We start from the raw sequence: 21,725 nt of genomic DNA on the forward strand, positions 1-21,725 counted from the left end.
TTAAGGTCTTTCTTCTCTACATCAGTCATCAAATACTCCTCTCTATATATCATTCAATCTCCACAAACCTTTGAAAGCTTTGATCTCATATTCCAAATGTTTATTACAATTTTCTTGATAACATCACTACCGTTCAAGCATACTGACTGTTCAAAATATAGTAGGAAAAGCACTCTGTCGATTTACTTACACATAAAGATGTGCTATATCTTGGTGGAAACTGCAGTATTCCCAAATCATCTTTTAAGACTGCTTAGGAGTAATTCACCTACCCCCTTATGCTACTTTACAGCATAAATCTCTATGTTGCATGTTAGAAACTATGAAATTAACAGTTCCCCTGCATTTGTCTCCTAGCCTCAAACTATTTCAAAGGCATGTATGCAAACAGACTGAATTCATTAATTATACTCCAACCCTTGAGGGCATGATCACAGTGAACAGCACTCCTGCTGCCAGAGGAAAATATTTCAATGTGGAATGATTGCAAGGGACCCCCAGACCTTGCAGATTCTATTCTTATGCTCAAGTCAAATCAAGGGGCACCTTTCAAGGATCCAACTGCTTTTTAAAGAAAACAATCTGCTTTGGAAAAATTGTTTCAAAGCAGAAATGTGTTGTGTGTTTCTGTCCTTTGTCTTCTATCCCTAGAGCTTATCCTGGAAGTTGAAAGAAGTTTCCTAAATTAAAAAAAAATATATTCATAATTAAGCTCTCTTCTCACAATTTTTTTCTCTTCTGCAGTAAATGGAAACTGGACAAGTTTTATTCCACACATAAGGAGGATTCTATGGCCTTCTCCCATACTCTTGTAGTATTTTTTCTTGGACAATCTATTCCAGTTACTGGGATTTTCTGCTGATTTTTTTGGGGAGCTTGGTTTGGTTTGTGTTTCAGTTCTTTCAAAGAACTGAAGCCAACTAGTTTTTAGCTTTTGTACTTTGATTTCTGTTACTGCCCTGGCTGAGTTCATCTTTACCACAGGCAGATGTTCTCAGACTGTGTCTTACAAGTGTTCTCAGAAAGTTGTCAGGCACATTTACATATTTATCTAGTAACAGGTGTAATATCACCTAGACTTTTTTCATGTAACATGTCCCAGTTCCCTACTTGATCATAAAAGTTAAGTCCTGCTTGCCTCACAGGATATAAAATTGTTCTCTGGAAACAAACTTTTCTTTTGTGTCAGTGAATTCCCATAGTATTACTAAAACTACTGTTCTGTCAGGATACTGGAAAATGCACGGCTGATATTAAAACAAAAACAAAACGCAACCAACTAAAACCCTAAACAAACAAACAAAAATGTTAAAAACTCAGTACATTACACACTACATTAAGCCTGAGGAATTCTTGTTTAATTTAAGAGTAACCTTATGACAGTTGTATTGGAGTTCCTGTTTTTCTTCCATACTAGGCAAACTCTGCTAAGGTTTGCAAATATAAGTACTAATGTAAGGTTTTTGCACCCTGTAGGTAAAGATGTGTCTCTCTTTGGCTAATTGGCCTAATGTATTTTTTTCTGGAAAACAGCATAGAGCTCTATGTGTTTATACACTACAGTTTCATGAACTGTATATAACTGGTTACTGTATATTCTCAAATCTTATCTACAGTTCCAGGCACTATCTATCTTCAGAAATGGACCAAACCCACTATCTGCCAAGTTGTAGCTGTTTTGTAGCAAATGTTTCCTGAAAACCTGCAATATCACTTACTACTTATATTTGCAGGGTCAAATATTATTTAATTTTTCTATTCTTTTTATTATTATTTTTGCATGACTTAGTGCACTACTGAGTGCAGTATGCAGTAATTATTCAGAAATAAGGTTTATGCAGTTCTGTTACAGACACTTCTAAGGTACCAAAAGCAAGCTTTCACACCTCAGTTGCCGGTGATCTGCAGCTCTACTGCAGCAGCAGTCAAGGAATCAGCCTGCAAACACTCAACAAGGAGCACAAACTGCTCCTGAGGAGAGCACTGCCTCCCTAGAAAGCAAGACAATGGAGCTGCTAATATTCAACGTCTTTGATTTTTCAGTACCTTCTAATTGAGTACTGTGCTACCCAATAAAGAGATAGAACACATGCTGTGAACACTGACAGGCCTTTTTCTGTCTCAGATGTTGTGGCACCTGCAGTTTTAAAAGCACTTGAATATCATGATCAAGATTAATTTGACTGGTGCTTCATAAATGCAAGGGAATGACTCCTTCATATATTTGCAACAAATTGTAGCTCTCCTGTTTTGGAATCCAACTTTTCATCTTCACTTTCTTGTGATATCTTTAAACTCCATTCCAAAAAACTAGCATAAAAATTGAGTTTTAAAGTCACTTTATTGAATGGTCTGTTGTTACAGTACTAATTTGGGAAAAGTATTTGAAATTATTATGTAGCAAAACAGACACTGCACAGAATAATGAAATAATATAACACAGATGCAAGTCATTGGCAGATCAGTTCAGAGCTACTGAGGCTTGATTGTGGCAAAGAGTGTACAGATGTGCTTCTGCACATGAGCATGGTCCAAAATGATGACATTCACAAACTGAGTTCTCCTGAAGGGGAATGCTTAATTTAGAATGTTTATAGATTTTTGTCAACTTGCTTTCTGAATTTTAAATACAAAATGAAAGCATAGGATCCCATGCAAAAAAATTGGAGGCAGACATTGCATTCTTCCCATTTGGATTGTTTGGAAAATGCACTTAAAGGTTTAATTCCAGTTGCTCCTACAGAGCAGTTATGGGGAGGCTGCTAAAATCTGGGAGCATCACAGGACTAAAGGAATGCTACTGAAATCACAGAAGTCTCATAAGGCTCAAAGGAGAAGGAACTGGAGACACTGCACATCATATTTAAGTCTTCACACCTTCCTAGGCCTGCAGTCTTTGCAAGCCTCTGGGGCTGTCTTGCCTTCCTTGAGGCACACATTGTTTCCCATGGTTGTCCATTCTGGCAGCAGCCCCTGCACTGTCCATGCATGGCCAAATCCCAGATGCTTCTCCTAGCCTGACTTGTCCATACAGCATAAATTCCCATGTCCAGGATAAGAGTCACCCACAAGCACAGCAGTCTGGGCACTGGCTGAAGACCTGTCCATCACAATTCTGACTCAGGAGACTCTCAAGCAGGAGCTTCAAAGCCACTACTTCAGCAAAAATTACAAGGACACTTCTGCATGGGGGAAAGGTGCCCAGCTGGCTAACTTTCAGAGTGGGGCACTTAAGACCTAATGCTGCAGTTCTCTCTTCATCCCTAACCAATATCTCTTACAGACAGGAGGACGCTGCACTGCCCTCATATGGCCTACAGCATTTCACAACAGTTGGATTTACTGCTCAACCCCTGAGTCTAAACACCTGCAGCTCTGGAAATGAAAAGTGATAACTGCTATTTGTCATCTTCTCCTCCTCTTGCTGCTGCAGCATGTCAGGACACAAGCTCCAGTGTGCAATGCCACCACCATGGAGCAGCATGGTGACATTTGAGAACTTCGCCTTGGAACCTGCAGCCAGCCAGTGCCAATTCCTTGGCATTTGCTGTCTGGCAGGACCAAGCCCAGGGAAATGCTTATGGTTAGGAATCATTCTGCTCTAACCCTGACAAGAAAATTTGAACAGGAGCTATCTCCAGGAAAAACATAATCTGCTTCTACCTAGTATGACTCCCTTTGGCTGAAAGACTCAGCTTTTCCTGTCCCTCCAGAATGGGACAGGAAAGCACATTGCAAAGCTGGTCTAGCATCCCTCAAGGAAGAAAAGCATTTACAAACATGCACTGATTACCAAAGTGCCAACAGAATCCACCCACTTTGTTAAAGAGGAGTGCTCCAGTGAAGCTGATGACTTTACCTTTCCGAACAGAGACATACATTTCAAACACACCCCCTTCCTAGATTCATATGCATACACACATTTGTGGATTCCCCAGGAACTAGCATGGACCCTCTTATCTCACATGCACACTCACAAAATATTCTGAGTTGAAAGGGACTCTACAAGGATCATCCTGTAAATCCAGCCTGTAAGTAAATGACCCATACAGGGATAGCACAAACCTTGATATTATTAACATTACGTTCTGACCAAATGAGCTGTTCTCCTCTCAGTATCCCTTCATGGATGTCAGCCTTCTTTTAATCCTGCATCACCTGAGGTACAAGGTGAAGTGTCTGGAAGTTGCAGTTCTGGTATGGCACAAGTGCAGGCCTATAACTGGTGCACAAGGTGGCCCAACCTCTTGACCCCATACTTTCCCAGCAGTGCACCAATGCATGAGGCCTAATAGACTTTCAGGATCTCAGCATCTTCTTGCAACAGTTGATTCCTCTGCATGTTTACAAGCACAGCCCCCCATCCTGTGAACTTACCTAAAGTGACATACTCAAAGTTACAGCACTTAGGTATCTGATTAGGTCAGCCTGGAAATTTTCAGATGTTCCTGTGGTATAGAGTATGCAGCAATATATGTGTTCTTCTTCTGTCTTCTTTTATTTTGTTGAAATCACACCCTAGAGATAGGAAAATTCAAGAATGAGAACAATACTGTACTAGGAAATCTCAGCTGTTTGCACCCTAATTTCTAATAAAACTAAAGTCCATTCCTGATCATCTAATGTATAGAACTATTCAATTGGGGGAAAATGTATTTCAATTACACAAACCATACATTTGTATGGACTGCTAAAAAACCTTTCAAATTCTTTACCTTTTTCTTTGTCAGTATTAGCTGTATTTTCAGATACAGAAACATTTTACAGGTGTAGCCAGTATTAGTTCAGTTTAGAATTAGTTTCTAACTCTCTATTTGAAATTGAAGAGGCTACAGCTCTGTTAATCATAGCAAGAGCAGATACAGAGATATCAAGAATAAAAGCTGAAGCATCACAGGGTAGGCATGCATTTTTCATGCTGCATAGCCCAAAATCAAAAAGCAACACAGGACTCAGTGCAGCCTTTGCTGTGTATATAAATATATATATATATATATATTTTAATATATATAAATATAAACAACACAGGCCAGGACAGCTTTGCTTTCTTCACGACACTCTTTAACCTTTTAAAGACTAGCTATCCTGAACCCTGGGATAACAGCAAGGCATCATGAATTTCACATACTAGCTGAATCTCCTCTGAGGATAAGTAAATACAGACATGTTCAGCTAGCAGTTTTATCTAGCTTTATAACAGGCCTTGGAGATTACACATCACCATCTGCACACTTTGGATTTAATTTCCATGGTTTGGGATGAGCTGAAAGGCCAATTTGACAATAGCACACAATCACCTTAATTTTGATTGACTGGCAGATGAGGGAAGAGTTTTGTATTTACTACAATGAAGTACATTCAATAAGTAACATTGGTAACATTACCAAAATTAATAATTCCATCTTGCCAATGGTGTTCTTACTGAAAGAAGAGTGCTGACTCCCTTTTGCCTCCCTGTACACAAAGGTTTCATACAATAAAATCAAACATAATAGGAAATCAAAACACTTCCAAGACTTTCTTAGCTCATACAGGTGTTACCATAACAACAACAACAACGAAAGAAACAGTGGATGAGACTTTACTTTTAACACTGGAATATCTGCAGAACTACTTTCCACAGGAAAAAAATCAAGAAAATACTAGATATTCTCTTCTTCAGTGGCCAAAGGACTGCAACTTCTCACAAGCCAAAAAGTTGCTTGAAGAAGAAAGCCTACAAGGTGGAATTTAACAGAGGAAAATAATATACTAATAGTCAGATTTGCAAATTTTGAAGCAAAGTTTCTTCCAGCCTCAACACTCTAGCTGTGTTAAAGTCAAACAAGCTGTGGCAGGACACATAATGTCCACTAAAAAGATCCTTGTAACTGTATCTATTGAATTAAATAATGAAATTAAATAATGAAACAGAGCTTAAGCACACTCAATCTTTGTTTTAATTTCTGCAATACTGTTTCTCAAGACCACAAAGTTTGTTCATACAAGCAAAACCACAAAATGTGTAGCTTAAATATGATGTAAATACAGGCAATCAGCTCTTCTAGCTATCCAGAACCCTGACTTTATGGACTTTGTGACTTTCTGAGGGGAAAAGGCACAACTACTTACTTGTGACAACCCCAGCCTTGCTCTGGGGTCTCATATGGTGGTGAAATTCCTCCTCCAACCCATGCTTCCAAAGAAAAACTCCGCAGGCTTTGGCTGTTTGGTCTCAAGGCAGTTTATTGCTAGTTATCTAACAGATTATGTTCTTGGACTGTGGCTATTTGATCAGCGGCCTGGGTAGAGGCACACACACACCCTGACATCCTCTCTATCTGCTGTCTTCTTCGTCTCTCTCCCCGCCCAGGGCTGCTGCTATCTTTTATAAGATATATTACGTATAACATGTTTACAGTTATTCCCCAATACCTACTACCTATGTTGCCAAGTGTTTTTCTACTCTAAACCAATCTGTGAGTGCCAACATCACCAAAAACATGGAGGTAAAGAAAAAGAAGGAGGAAGAATAGGATCAGCCCACTTTCCTCCATCTTAGAACTTCTGACCCCCATGTACAAAGTGAAACCCCCCCTGTACAATACTAAAAAAATTTCCCCTCTACTTTGTAACTACTTTTACTATACTATCTAACCTTTTGTGACTGCTTGTTCCACCTCCAAAGTTGGTCATTCATTCCATGGCTCAAACTCAAAATCACAGTTGTTTTTCAGCTGCCTGCCAGGGTCTAAAATGCTTCTGACCAAGGCCTGGAACCTCTAAAAATGTCTGAGAGACATTTTGAGTTCCCACACTTACTGTGTAGAGAAATTGGGCAGAAAAATTCAGTCTCCAGATTAGAAAATAAAGTCAAACACTGCAGAAGCCTTCAAAAGTCATGAGTTCAGAAACAGATAGATGTAGGTGAAAAGAAGGTAAAATAGAACACTTCTGTGCATTTTATGGCAAAATTAATGTTTCTGACCCCTCTTCTATCCATCTCCTTCAAGAAAGTGTAATTTATAAAATGTTGTTCAGATACTTTTGGTCCTAAAGAATCTAAAAGTGAGTTTGGCATTCTTTTTAGCCAAGGAGTGGGGAGTTCTTTTGAAAATTCAAAAGCCAAACAAGAAAATCACACAAACATTTTCCCTCCCATAGAGAATTCTAATGAAGAGCTTGCATGAAATTTTCAGGCTTTTTAGACGTAGTCACTTCCACATATAATTTCAAGTACCCAAAGAGTAGTACTTCTCGCTAATACCAACCAGCACTGTATGTACTTCTATATCAGCTTTAGGACTGTGTGTGCTGGTTTCAGCAGAGGTAATTTCCTTTCCTTCATAGTGGCCAGTATGGGGCTGTATTTTGGATTTGTGCTGAACACAGGGTTGATAATACAGAAATATTTTTGTTATTGAGCAGGGCTTACACACAGCCAAAGCTTTTTCTGCTATATATACCTCCAGACTGACAAGGAAGTTGGGGTTGCATGAGAGGCTGGAAGGAGACACAGTTGGGACAGGTGAGCCCTGTATAAAGGGACCAAGGGGATTTCCAGGCCATGTGACATTGTGCTCAGTACATCAAGATGGAGGGAAGAAACAGAAAGGGGGGATTTGTCTCCCCAAGCAAGTGTTACACATGATGAGACCCTGCTCTCCCAGAGATGGCTGAACACCTGCCGGCATGGGAAGCAGTGAAATAGCTTCTTGCCTTGTTTCTGTACAGGGATTTTGTTTTCCCTATTAAACAATTTTATCTCAACTCACAAGTTTTCTCACCTTTATCTTTCTGTTTTTCTCTCTGCTGGAAAGTGACTGCCTGGGGTTGGGGGCTGGCTGGGATGAAACTGCAGAATTGTGACACTTTTATTTCTCCACCTCCAAGTGAAGTTTCATTTAGTTATGCAAGGCCTATATTTCCAGCTGAATATTGCCATAAGATTTTTATGCAGGTTTACATCCAGAGGTTCAGTCTGTGAACATGTCCTTTGTCTTTAGTACTAAGGGGAGCTACAAAGGAAGAAGAAATATCAAAACTAAGTGCATCTGTGCATATGAAGAAATCTGAGACAGGTATTTAATGGGAAACAGGTTAAGAGCCTCACACTATTAAGTATATCTGTTCTTAAGTAAGAAATTCTTTACTGTGAGGGTGGCAAGGCACTGGAACAGATTGCCTAGAGAAGATGTGAATGCCCCATCCCTAGAAGTGTTCAAGACCAGGCTGGAATGGGGCCCTGAGCAACCTGATCTAGTGGAAGATGCCCCCACCTGTGATGTGAGGGTTGGAAATAGATGAGCTTTAAGGCCCCTTTTATATGATTCCGATTCTATGAATTCTTCTTCTTAACTTTTATAACCTCCCTCATAAATAAAAAATTACTAACATCCCAATCACAAAATAAGATACAGGTTATGTATTAGGATCTGACAAATATTCATACCTGGGGGACACATATTATCTGTTATTCAATAATTTCAAATGTAGAAAATGCAATATTGACACATAATGTAGACAACATTGAGTAAAAAGCCACATAATAAACATACTTTTTCTAGAAAAGAAAAATCTATGAAACTTCCATTTATATAAGTTTCTTGATTTTGCACTAAAACTAACAAATGACATGAAAAAATTAAATTATTAAGCATCTGTTTTGACATCTGCCTGCCTTCAGATATCAACTTTCTTGTTTGTTCCATCTTTCTTTGCTCAACCACTTAAAATAGCTTTAACTTAAATTCTTGCTAAAATAATCTACATTTAAAGTACCTTATGAGAGTCAGAAGAGTGAATGACTCACAGTGGAAAAGGTTTACTTTGAAAGAAAGACCATTGCTGAAGAGTCCTATTAATATTCATAAAAGCACTGCAGAGATAATGAAAAGTGCTCTCAAATGGGAAACACTTGAAAAGGATGTTTTTAACTGATATGTTATCAGAATAATTTTTAGAGCAATTAAATCAATTAATGAATTCTTAAAGATCCTGAACTCACCCCAAACTGTAGAAAAGTCATGTACTAAATTTCTGCATAATGCTTTCCAAGCTGACTGCAGGATCTGCAGCCTATCGTTTGCATCAGGCCCACCCCAAGCAAACGGGAACTGGTGGCTGCAGCACGAACAAGAGAGAGGTAGGTGTGAGTCCATGACTGCGGCTCCACGGAAAGAAAAAAGCAAATGTCTCCCTGCACAGGCCACCGGGGTGGCAGGACCCCCTAGGTGGTGCTGTTCGACCACACATTTAGTACTTTTGTCTTTGAAAAATAAAATTAAAAACAAAACAAAACAAAACAAAAAAAAAACCCAAAAAACACAGGATGGGAAAATAACAATTGAGGGCTACAATTTTTGTAAGAAAAAAAATTCGCAGAAAGTTTCAGATTTTTTTTTTTTATCAGCTTTGCCCTCATCATTCCTGTGTATGGTACTGATCGCCATCAAATCTCTTTGTTTAGGCAACATTAGATCAGAAAAAAAAACTTTGGCCCAGTGGGCTTAGCCATATGTTCTCTCTTTTTAAATTGTTGTCTAAAATAATCCAATTCTTAGGCTGCTGTAGAGACAATGTATATTATTCAACCATATATTAAATTATAGCCTGGAAAAGACCTCTCATTTTATTAATTCAAAGAAATAGTCAGGTTTGAAAATAATTTACATTGCAGATTAAATAAAAAGCAAAACCTAGACTGTAAGAAACAGAACATTACCTTTTGTTTCCTGAACCTTTTCCAGTTTACTCACTGATAAATATCATAAGTTCACCACACACAAAGATAAAGTTTACTTTTTCCAAGTGGCTTATTACACCTTGTCTTCACTTCAAAATAACAGTCTATAACAGTCTAACTTCTATAAACCTTGAGTGCATACCCAGAAGGGGACAAGGGGGAAATATGTCATCTTTACAGAAAATTTTGGTGTAAAAATGGCAGCTAACCCACAAAAGATGGTAATTTTCTCCTAGAAAAAGAAAGTTACACACATATATGTGCACACAAGAGTTAGATATGTAGGATTAGAAGGCAAAGAATAATGGGTTGAGCCAAAAGGAAATTTTACTGAAGGGGGTGGGGACAAAGTATGTTAAGCACTAAGCCACTAATATACAGCACACTGTATAAGAAGAATAAGAGTGATAATGGGAAAACATTATAATGGTGTAATCATTAGCAGATTCAACAGAATTTAGAAAATAGGTTTCTTATTGCTGGAGGCCTATATAGTTTGCAGAAAAGCATTCAAGAATCACATTATAATCTACTTTTCCTGGTTTCTCATGAAAAGCTCAGAAACAAGGCTGAACCCAAAAGTTATCTTCAACATCTTGGTAAATAATAAATCCATTGCTTGCCTGAGTAACAATACACAGAAAGCAAATATGCTGGTGAAAACTGTTTATATATGCAAAGTCACTATTATGCCTCTCTAAGCTAGTATAAAACAGTGACTTTTAAGAGCACTTTTAAAGATATTGTTTTAGAGACAAGAGGGAGGTTCAGGACATAAGGAAGAAGTTTTTCACCGAAAGGATTTTTAAGCATTGTAACAGACTGACCAGGGAGGCAGTGGAGTTACTGTACCTGGAGGTGCTCAAGAAGAGAGTGGATGTGGCACTCAGTGCCATGGTTTATTTGTCATGGTGATGTTCAGGTGCAGGTTGGACCTGATGATCTTGGAGATCTTTTCCACTGTCATGATTCTATGATTCTATCACATAGGATTGACATAGCCTTAGAATGGTGGACACAAAACAAAAGCTTCTTAAACTATGCAATATTTTGTTTACAATTCTGATTATAAACCAAAATTGATTCAAAATATAACTGCAGAGGTTTAATTTAGTCTTTCTAATATAAAGCTGACAGTAATGTTAAAGGTTACCAAGAAAACTAGGAATAGAGAAAATAAAATATTTCTGATATTTTCTCTTTCATTAGCACAAACAACTTACTATCAGATTAGATTTTTTGGCAAATTAATAGGCAATATTTATTATAATTTTAATTGCTAGTAATTAAAAACTACATCAGTGAAGTTAATGATGTTAAAAGACTTGAAGCATTGTTTCCCGTTTTACTGGAACACTGGGCTATGTCTTCTGTTTAAGCATGAACAGTCTGTTCACTGCTATACTACCAATAACAAATTGATAGGTTGGCATAGCAAACTGACCCACAAAACACAGATTTCAACATAAAAGATTTTTCTGCACAAATCAGCAATTTCTTATGCTATTAGCTTACCAGGTAACCTACCACATATTTTATTGTTCACTGTAGAATACAGTGAGTACAGAGAGCAATGAGCTGATGAAAATTTAAATTCCTCTAATTTTTAATAATAAACTACGTTAGCACTAAAAAGTAAAAAAGGGTCGTTATATAATGCTAGATCTAGTAAAGATTTTTAAACTGCTTCCTTATGTTTTTAAACATGTATCTGGATATACTAATTACTGATACAAATTTCTAGGTATACTAATACTGATACAATGTTGTAAACTTTGCTGCACTAATCTGTTTTAAATTTGTTCACCCGCATTCAAGGGTTAGGAAAATTTGCTCTAAGAATATTAAAACAGATTTGTAGAAAAGGTTGCTAAAAACCTAAACCCAGTTACCATCATCTAAGGAATGCATGCAGGCACACACGGACTAAAATTACCATGGTTCATCTCCTTTAGGTGATACTATCTACTGCAAACTGATCCAAACTATAGCTTTATGTAATTCATCTAAAGTTTTCAAGGACACAGAAATTGAAGAGCTGAAGTTTTGAAGGCTGCCCCTACCCCACTTATTGGAATGACATGGGCTGCTGGAGTAGGCTTTTTAAACACTCAGCATTAATTGGTAACAGAGACTAGATTGAAATCAGTCGAGTTCTTTTAACCTTTCCCAAATACCCTCCCATCTTCAAGTTTCACTTAATGTAATTGTAAAAACAGGTCTACTGTTACTCAACTCTCAAGGGTGGCATTAACTTCATTAGGTGCTGTTTGTACAATGTGTTAAGCTCCTCATTAGAACAGTCACAGAGGTATTTTAGACTAATGAGGCTCTATTGTTATAACCTACCCTTACTTAATTGCAATTTCTTTATAAGTAGCTGATGTGGTGCAAACTCTCTTAAATGAAAAATACTGGTACAACAATCAGTTTTAATTAATGTGTACATTAAAATAAAATTTCCCATTAGGCTGCAGGTTATATGCCTATTAGCCTCATAGAAAAAAAAAAATTAAAGAGAAAAGAAAAAACATGTGTCTCCAGCCATCGACCTCACCCACTTGCAGAAGGGTGCCGCAGACTCCTTCCTTCTCGACAGCCCTACAGAGCACCCCAGATGGGCCCTACAGCTACCAGTGAGATAGAAACATAGAATCATTTCAACTGGAAAAAACCTCTATGATCACTGAGAGCAATGCCAAGTCCACCGCTAAACCATGTCCTCAAATGCCACATCTCTGAGTCTTTTAAATACCTCCAGAAATTACACAGATTTCAACTCACCACATTTTACAGCAGCAGCCTTCATCGTCACCCTTAGTTCAGTTAATTCACTGCCTTCTCTACACTAGAAGAGAAGCAGACCCAGAGGTCAGGATAGACATTCTCTCACAAGACCTAAATTGTGGTATTGGAACTGTGTTTGTAGTGATAAAAGGGAGAGATGAAATCACTCAGCTTGCAAATGCTTCAAAAAATGCTCTACAAAATGTTGTATAAATATATACAACAAATTGCTTGGAATTAAATAAATTAAGCAAATCAAGGCAAAACCAAAAGCAAAATAAAATAAAGCAATATGCAGGCTGCAAGTATGAATTTTATTTCTGAACAATGTCAATTCTGTGGTCTTCTGTGCTCTTCATGCAGGAAGGATGTCAGGTCTATGTAAATTTAAATCATGCAAAATATAAAAGCTCCAAAGGAAAAGAAGTGCACCTAAGCTTTAGTTCTTTCGCACTGGCAAGGCTCCTTCAAATTCTAATTCCTAGGCAAAAAATCTTTTGATTTTAACACAAGGAGAGTAGATTGAGCCATGTCTGTGTATACTGGAATAGAAATTGACTTCTGAAAAGGCATTCAAACAGAAAAAGTATATTTTAAAACAGAACATCTTTTTATTTCCCTTTCAGAAAGCACTCTACTGCACAATCACATAAGATTAATCTTGTATCTCCAACCTTTCTTCCTATTATTTGTGTTAAATAAAAATATATGGTAAGAGGTAAGAAGGGACCATGTAAACAACTGGGGGCAAATTCTGTTTGGGACTACATGAAGGCAGTAAACCTCCACTTTCCTTATACAGAAGAGAAAAACAGATTTGAAGTGCTTAAATTTCATTAATCTATTTACTTTCCTCCTGGGCCAGTCTAATCACTTTCACTTCCTGAGAAAATCAAAGCAACCAAATCCATGAGCTGTTCAGATCGCCTTTATGATTATTGTAGGCAACTTTCTCTCCAGTGAGAGTTTTCCATGCTTCCTACCTACAAATTAAGTTCAGTGTTGCAGCACAGCGTTGTCTGACAGTGATTGGATCAGAATTCTGATTAAGCTTCCAATCACCTAGGTAGGGTTTTTTATAATACCACAAATGTCATTCCTGTTTTAATTATTGGCTACATGGATAATAAAGCTGTTCTTGTTGGCTCCCTATAACCATATTGTTGTTGCTTTGCTGACAGCTGTATTACCAACTTATGCATCTTCTTGGTGTTGCTACTCAAGCTGAATATTGCTGGAATTACCTATTTTATTTACTGTCTTTGCCCGTGCACCTCTTGAGAGGGGATGTCACTATACTGTCAGTAATGATATTTTATACAGTACATACCAGTACCTCATTTACCAAATTAAATATTTAATAAAGTAGAGGTCTAGCCAGGAGGCAGCTAGCTTACCACAAAGACGACAATAGTATGGATATGCAGAAATTTCCAGCATTTCACAATGCTATTCACCAAATTGATTTCTTGCTTTCATGCCAGCAGCACCCAGCTTGGTAAAATAGTTACTTCTCATTCCTAGTAACATTTTACTCTAGGTCTGTCAGTAATCTTCGTCATTAATACAGGAAGTTTGAAAACGTAACCTGGAGAAACTCATCATATTCAGCTGTGTAAATAAAGATATTAATATTAGTATTACAGTACTGAAGAGAATAGATCAATTCACATTTTTTAGTGGACTGATAATACAGTAAGAGTCTAGATATCATTTAGAGAATGAGAAATACTGCCATTTACAAAGCTGAATTTATTTAACTTTTAAAGCATATCCTACAAAGATCCAGTCTTTATTAATAGTAATGGTATTTCAGTCAACCAGATGAAGTGTTTTTTTTCTTCTTAATAACAAACCCAAGTTTCTCAGGGCAACAAGATCAGGTTTTTTGTCTCTGACACTTTTTATCTTACTGTTCCTTATCAGACTCAGGTGCTCAAGAATTAAGGCTTGAATTTTTATACTTTAGTGCTTCCTTCTGTTTAAAGCAAATTTTGCAAAGTCTCATCTTCTAAGGTAAAGTTGCATTTCATAACCCCACCACATCAGACTGTCTTCTCCACCCCAATGGCTTTCTTCCAAATTCATTGGATGAGGATTTGTTTAAAAATGCTTTTCCTGCCTGGAAGTAGAGGCTCCAGACACAAATAGGGACCTCCAAAAGTTGAGCATATGGGAGTTCCAGGATGAGGAAGGGAATTGGATGTTTATACAGTGGAGTAACTGAAACAGCATCTACTAAGGCGACCACCATGTGAGGGACCAGAAAAGACATAGTTTTAAGAGCATGTTCTAATAAGATTACTGAAGAGTAAAACAGTCACTGGCTTCCACGAATATGGACACTACACCATTCATTTCATTCCTGTGTCTCTCTAGGCATAATTCGTCTATGCTACATATTCACCTATCGCTCTCACTCCATTTAACCAGTTTTCTGTCCCTTTGCTCCACAAATTTGTCTGTGATTCTACACATGAGTTCTGAGAACATTATTCTCCAAATGCAGCATTCTGAGTAGTACAGGAGGAGGCATAGCAATTCTACATATCTGCCTGTAGCATCTCACATACTCAACACAGCATTCATATAAATTCAAGCAGAAACAGGCACAACTGAAAACTCACTACATACAAACTGAATGTATCTCACTATTGCAAATAAAGCACAGACTAGAACAGATTAAATCTCAGTTCAAGAGGAAAACCAAGAAATCTAAGATCAGAAAAAGGAACAGAATATTGGAAACTAGATATAAAACTTACCTAAAAATGTCCAAGCTGATTTTAGAGTGACCAACATGTGACTCATATTTCTTTCTCTATTTGTGGAAAGGTGCACTTTTCACATGTCCAGTTAAGAGGAAAAAAAATATTAATTTCTGAATAGACTTTGTTCAAGCAGGAAAAAAAATGACACAGTCCTAACTATGAAAGACAATGTGGGGTCCAAATCAGAGCATCTGATTCTGCATATACCTCAGAAAACGAAAATTATGAGAGCTAAACCCATAAAGCAAGAACTCAGCTCCCCATTATTCTAGGGATCATAACAGACTAATTATGCAATCCAATTTAAAGGCCAGTAAATTTTGAGACTCAAAACAAACTGATAAAATGACCAGTCATTGATTCCCCCACTCCTTACGAAAAAATCTACAAGCTTTTGTGGCCACATTCCAGCCAAGATGTAAGCTTGCATAAGATTGTACATAACATTCACAGCCACCTCAAGTCACTAGTATGACCTTCAGCCGTAAGTTCAGCAGCTGGTTTAATGCTCATTTGGTTCATTCCTGGATGGTAATAAAAATGAATGTTTTGTTCAAAATATGCTTCCTGACGTCATACAAACTCTGTCTAACAGCATCTCCCTGTATCATCACTTCAACTTGAAATATTTAGGCAGCTTCTTAGCAGTCACCTATCACAAGGCACAAAGTCCTTCCTAGCATAAATGAACCCTCTTGCTCTGAATACTCAGATTTCACCACATTATTCTTCCTATTCCATAACATGAGACCATTAATAAAGGCAAAAGTACTTAAAATGTGTGTAACACAACTGGCATTGTTAACGTATTTCTGAATATCCCTGTCATCAGAACAAATACTCCAGTGACTGAGAAAGCAAAAATAATCTACCATTTCTTTTCCTGAAGTAATTAACTTTATTTTAATGGAAAAACCCAAACAAACAAACAAACAAACAAAAACCCCACAGTAGTAATGAGAAAAAAGAAAAGTGTACATTTTTCCAGACCTTTAATTTCTAACCTTTAAGTGACAATTGCTGCAGACTGAAAATAAAATTGCATGAAGTTCAAGGACACCAGCCACATTTCTTCCCTCTCTGCTTGCCTATCAGAAATAATTGCAACAGTTCTAGACTCCATAAGATACAGTCTAGCAGATAAGTGATAACAGAGTGTCAGTAACAAAGGTCAGAACTAAAGGGCATAGTTTGATAATTGAGAAAAATAAGGATACATTTGGCCAAATATAAATATGGAATTTAAGAAAAGTAGGTTAAAGTAAGAGAAACTGAAGAAATGAAGGGGGAAAGTTGTTTTCATTGTATGAGACAGCAAGAGACAGAGCAAAAAATTTTACTCAAGCTTACAAGCTACTGAGCTACCAGTTTCTTCAGAACATGAAGAACAATTCTCTGGGGACAAGTCCATGTACAGCAGATAGCCTCACCATCAGGAGTATCAACTTCTTCCCACACCTGATCCATCACATCAGAAAGAGAAAAGATACTGGTGTCTGTTAACTACTGCTAAGAAGTCTGAAGTGAGCAGCTACAAAAAATCCTGTATCTGCCCCACATCTCTATTGATGACATTTCTGTGGGTATCTAGACCTCCCCTGAAAATATTTATGCGTATCAGAAAGACATGGAGTGCTAACTGCTTTTAAATTTGCCTAGTGGTTATAAACTACATGGTTTTCATATCCTTGCATCAAAATAGAGCAATCCCAAAGATTATAATACATCTTAGATCCACACAGAATAAAAATTGCATGAATCCAAGTCTTATAATTTATACAGACACCATCAGGTCAGCCCTTCTGGCCTCCTAACTACAACTATCTACTATTTTTCAGCCCTAAAACAATCTCCAAAACAGCTCAAGATCACAGTTGTGCAGACACCCTAGAAATCCATAGCAAACTCAGTTTGTGTGGGCCTGATAATAAGGAGAGAAAATCATCTCTTGAGCATAAGGTGACAGCATGACCATCACTGTACCTTTCTGTTCCCACTAGAAATGCATCTTGTAGGCCTACTCCTCTTCTTTTCATCAATCCAGGGAGCTACTGCTGCAACATACAAGACAGATAAGACCTCTTAATAAGCAAGAGCCATGAGAGTCTCAGGGCGCTGTCACACAAATCTGTTTTTCTTCACATAGCCATATATAACACTGATTATCACTGCAACAAAGCTCCTGAGGTGGAATTGTCAGTGTTAGATTTATGGATGGACTTGATTCACATGATTCTGTGCTTCTATGTCAGACCTGAGCTGACCTAAACTAGTTCAGTAACACCAGCTGTAGGCAGGAGCATTAACTCCCCAGCCTAGTCCTTGACCTGGTTAGCATTGCAGTAGCATGGCAAACCTAGAAGCCCTTCAGTACAGGCATATGCAAGTAGCCATATAATTGCAGGCTGAAAAGCCTTACATACTTACATACACTTATCACTTACTATTGTGGTATAGGATGGAAAAAAAGTAGTTTACAAGCAGGCACAGTAGCCTGTACAAAACTGCAAAACTTGACTGTTTTGTAGAACAGCAAAGATGCATAAAATTGGAGGAAGGAATCATGCCATAGTTTTTCCTTGCCAAGAATGTTCCTGCAATTACTCATTTAGGGAAAAATTCAATTGCCCTCTCACTGTACCTGCTCTTTAACATAGAGAAAGAACATAGTTGCCATTCTGATTCTTAATGAAGGGGTTTCATTACATTTTAATGTACAAATAGACTGCTTTCAAAGATAAATAAGTCATATTGATGGTTTACAAGCTCACTACATCACATGTGTTTTCTGAACAGTTTTAAGAATGTTTCTTTCTTTTAAAAGAATAGACTTCCTATCCTAAGTGAATAGATATGAACAACACAACAGAGCCAAAGCAAATTCTTCTTGTGATTAGAGAAAGAAAAAGCTTTTGATTTGTTGAAGGTTGTACCACTTGTTTTATGGAAGAGTAATAATGTAGAGAGACTTTGCCTAGTTAAGAAGCCCTGTGTTTACAGCCTATGATCACACAGGATCAAGTGCAGAATAACAAAAAGGCCTATTTAGGAGAAAATCAAACATTTACAGCATAGTGACTCAAAGAGGCATTAATTCAGAATCCAAGTAGCTTAAATACAGCACAAGTACAGGTTTTATGGGGAATACTTAAAGACGATGAAAAGCTTTTTTTTTTTTTTTCTTTTTTATTAAGTCTTCTCCCATTTATTTGGAATTTTTGCTTCCAAGAAAGCAGCTGTTTAATTTTTAACTTTCATAGCTATTATGTAAATCCTGTATTTCAATAGTTACTGTTTCACACATTTATAGATTTCATTACAATTTGCTTAACTGATCACAAGCAAATTTTGTATTTAAAAAAGTCTAGGTATTTAGCTATGAAAGAAACCACAAACAAAAGACATTTTAAAAGAGAAAAATACATCAGTTTGCTTAGATGTCTTTGCATTTACAAATAAAACCTGTGAATAGTCAAAATGAATTTGTGCTGTTTCACAGGGTTTTTGTAGATGCTGAGAACAGAAAGAGTGTATTTTGGGTCAGTCTTATAGAGAAATCTTCATTACTGTGCAGGTCCAAGATGAAGTTTAACAGAATTTGTAAATGCTTTGGATGTTATATCAGCACTATAAGAGGATTTGCAATATAAAGAAAGATTTCTGATTATTTCACTCACTAACATAATCATTATAGTAATCTTCAACAAACAGAAAACCATGCGAATTTGTAGTTAATATTTGCCATTTTATGGAAAAACTCGTTAGACCAACTGGTTTTGTCCTGTTTGGGTTCCTGTGCATTGAGAATTAAAACACGACCTGTATTTAAACTGAACTGCAATGATTTGACTTTTACAGCAGCTACATGCACACATGTGGATGAACTTGTCACTGGAGAAGCGCAATATAATAATTTTAGCATGTTCACAACAGGTGCATATAGTCACTTCTTAAACATATACAAATTTCTTATTTAAACTTGCATGCTTAGATAGATCACAAAGTGTAATTTATGACAAAAAATGTTTTAGTTTTAGGTACAAACCTGAAACCAAAACATCATTTGAAACAGAGTTCTTGTTTTACACTCCTCAATTAATCCAAACAAGTTCTTGTTATGTATAATGAAATTTCAATTACACAGTTCACCTAGATTTTATATGACTGTTGTTCTCAAGTAAACTTCTGAAGTGCTGCAGATAAAAAAGAAAACTCCCTTATGATGTCAGAACACTACGTTACTCATTAACTGATTTTTAAACCCAGTTTGAGCTGGAGTCACACCAAGACAGCACTTCCTACAGCAGAGAAAGGCTGTGTTTTTCACAGATCACTCTAGAATTGAACTTACCTAAGTCTGCAGTTAGCTCCATTAAAATGCTGAAAAAAGGAAGCTCCTTGGAGGACTCCGTTTTCCTTTCTGAAAGTCAGAACAGCTTCCGAAAATCAAGTATTGACACCCCAGCCAGTCCTACGGAGAGTGTTGGATCAGTATTTTTAAGGTAAAACCCAATATATTTGAGTGTTTTTCATGTACTTGATTATGGGGGGAACAGGGCAGCAACAGAGGAGTGCACTGGGACAAGTATACTCATGAAAATACCTAGATAAGGTATTTAATATAAAAAGGAAATGCACACAGAGATGGTAATTTCATGTATATTACTGATTGCACTGGGAAGGGGAGCACTCCTGTAAAGGAGAAACTTGTGATGGAAGGCAGAAAGGTATTGTTCTCTTCTCCCTTATCTATTCACACTGAAATAGGGCTTTGAATGTTTATAACACTATACACTAACAAAACTCAAGTTTTAAAGTGACATTTATGGGGTCACCCAAATATCTATAATATTTTATTTCTGTACAAAACAAATGTAAACTTTGTTAGATCAGGGAGTTTAACAAAATATTTTCATATGTGTTTTGGCCTAAAGGAACTTCATAATGTTTATTAAACTAATTTTCAAGGTAAGTGCCACCTTACTCACTAGAAATATTCAAGGAAGTAGAAAACTTTCTAAATTAATACTAGTAAATGGTTTCCTGATAGAACATTGCAAAAAAAAAAAAAAAAATAGGGGAAAATCTGTTTTCTTACTTTGGAAGGGTGGACTTTTTGAATTGCAAATTCCCTCTATGGTGGAATTCATTGCAACACAGAGTTCTGGAGAAATCATGCACATTTTAGCACAAAAAATGAGGGAAGGCAATGTCAGAGGGCTACTGGCACTTAGTGCTTATCCTTCATCTACTGCAGGAGCAAGACAAGCAAACATCCACAGTACTTCTGTCAACCCATCATGAATAAAATAGCTTAAAAAGCTATTCAAAATATCGTTAGACATTTATTGGTTCTTAATCTGCTTGAAAATTCTTTGCCAAGGGCTGGTACTTAATTGTTGCATGGTGCCAAACAACCCTGAAGAGTGATTTGGAACCTCTACATAGTCTTTGTGTGGCTGAATTACGTTTCTTTGTGGCTGTGCACAAATTCTTTATATGGGATGACAAATCTTATCACTAATTGGGTCACTACTATAAAGGAGACTGTTGGCCTAGTTTTTCTCTTTTGAAATATTATTAGGGATTTTTAATATTATATATGCATAGCATCCTTTCTTCCAACTCAAATGACAGAGAGATAATGTCCAACAGTTTGAACAGATAATAGAGAATCGGAAATTTTAAGTTTTAATTAGAGATTTCAAAGACTCTTATCTAGAAATAATCACTTCAAACTTGTTTTAAAAAAAAACAATTTCACATGACTTTTCATATGCCTCTTGATCTCATTTTGCAATTAGGTGTGGGACATAAGTATATACAGTGATATTTGGCATTAAAAATCACAAGTTGGTGATTTTTAACCACTTCCTAATTTGGACAATATAAATTTTTCCTCCTTTCTATGCCCTGTCCAGAACACTGAGCAGACAGATCTACCTACTTTTTTATTTACCACTAAATAACCAGTACACAAAAAGTTGCCATATATGCCCTGGGGGCAGTGTGATCAGGCCTTACAAAGAACAGTCCTTTACCCCCAATTTCTCAATAATCAACCTGCCTGCCAAGTATCCAGTGGTAGGAGCAGGCCTTCTAGAAAGCCAGTTTACAGTTTGCTGGTTCGGTAAGGATAATATGATCATAAAACCCTGTTGTGAAACCAAACCTCTCTCAATAGCAAAGATGGAGTAGCAGGCTGCAAATATTAGACAATCTAATAAGGAGGATGCACAATAGCACACAATAAGCTAGACAGACTAAGCTCTCACTAAACTTGCTTTTCATGTGTTTGTCACAGTCATGATACATTTATTGAAAATGAGCCCCATTAAAAATCATGGAAAATGCTTTTGCAAAAAGTAAATGCAGGATCTGCATTTTTAGGTACTATTTTCATACAGTCTTATTTATTTGGAGCATATTTTCTATATATGAAG

General features: G+C 37.0%; 1 protein-coding gene and 1 long non-coding RNA gene across 9 annotated transcripts in view; one reads left to right on the plus strand and one right to left on the minus strand.

Moving 5' to 3' along the window:
* LOC146763741 (uncharacterized) overlaps positions 1–21,725 on the minus strand; it is a 59,492-nt gene that overhangs the window by 28,753 nt on the left and 9,014 nt on the right. The window contains exons 2-6 of one of the 2 annotated variants that reach the window (XR_014951463.1): positions 13,909–19,753; positions 12,509–12,572; positions 10,577–10,726; positions 6,112–7,997; positions 76–4,518 (exon numbers count right to left, since the gene is read on the minus strand). This is a non-coding gene — a long non-coding RNA (uncharacterized LOC146763741). Of the gene's footprint in view, positions 1–75; positions 7,998–10,576; positions 10,727–12,508; positions 12,573–13,908; positions 19,754–21,725 lie in introns of those variants that run through there. The other variant, XR_014951464.1, reaches the window with a different exon arrangement.
* Positions 19,553–21,725, plus strand: part of GRAMD2B (GRAM domain containing 2B) — a 40,871-nt gene continuing 38,698 nt past the window's right edge. For 3 of the 7 annotated variants that reach the window (XR_014951461.1, XM_085567288.1, XM_085567287.1), the window contains exon 1: positions 19,556–19,784. Coding sequence is in view for 5 of the 7 variants with exons in the window: in XM_085567288.1 (XP_085423414.1) it covers positions 19,660–19,784 (125 nt within the window). In the remaining 2 variants the exon portion in view is untranslated. Of the gene's footprint in view, positions 19,785–21,725 lie in introns of all 7 variants that reach the window. The other 4 variants (XR_014951462.1, XM_077790261.2, XM_085567292.1 and 1 more) reach the window with 3 other exon arrangements.

Source organism: Lonchura striata, chromosome Z (assembly GCF_050655825.1).
Source record: "Lonchura striata isolate lonStrDom1 chromosome Z, ASM5065582v1, whole genome shotgun sequence".
Taxonomy (NCBI): domain Eukaryota; kingdom Metazoa; phylum Chordata; class Aves; order Passeriformes; family Estrildidae; genus Lonchura; species Lonchura striata.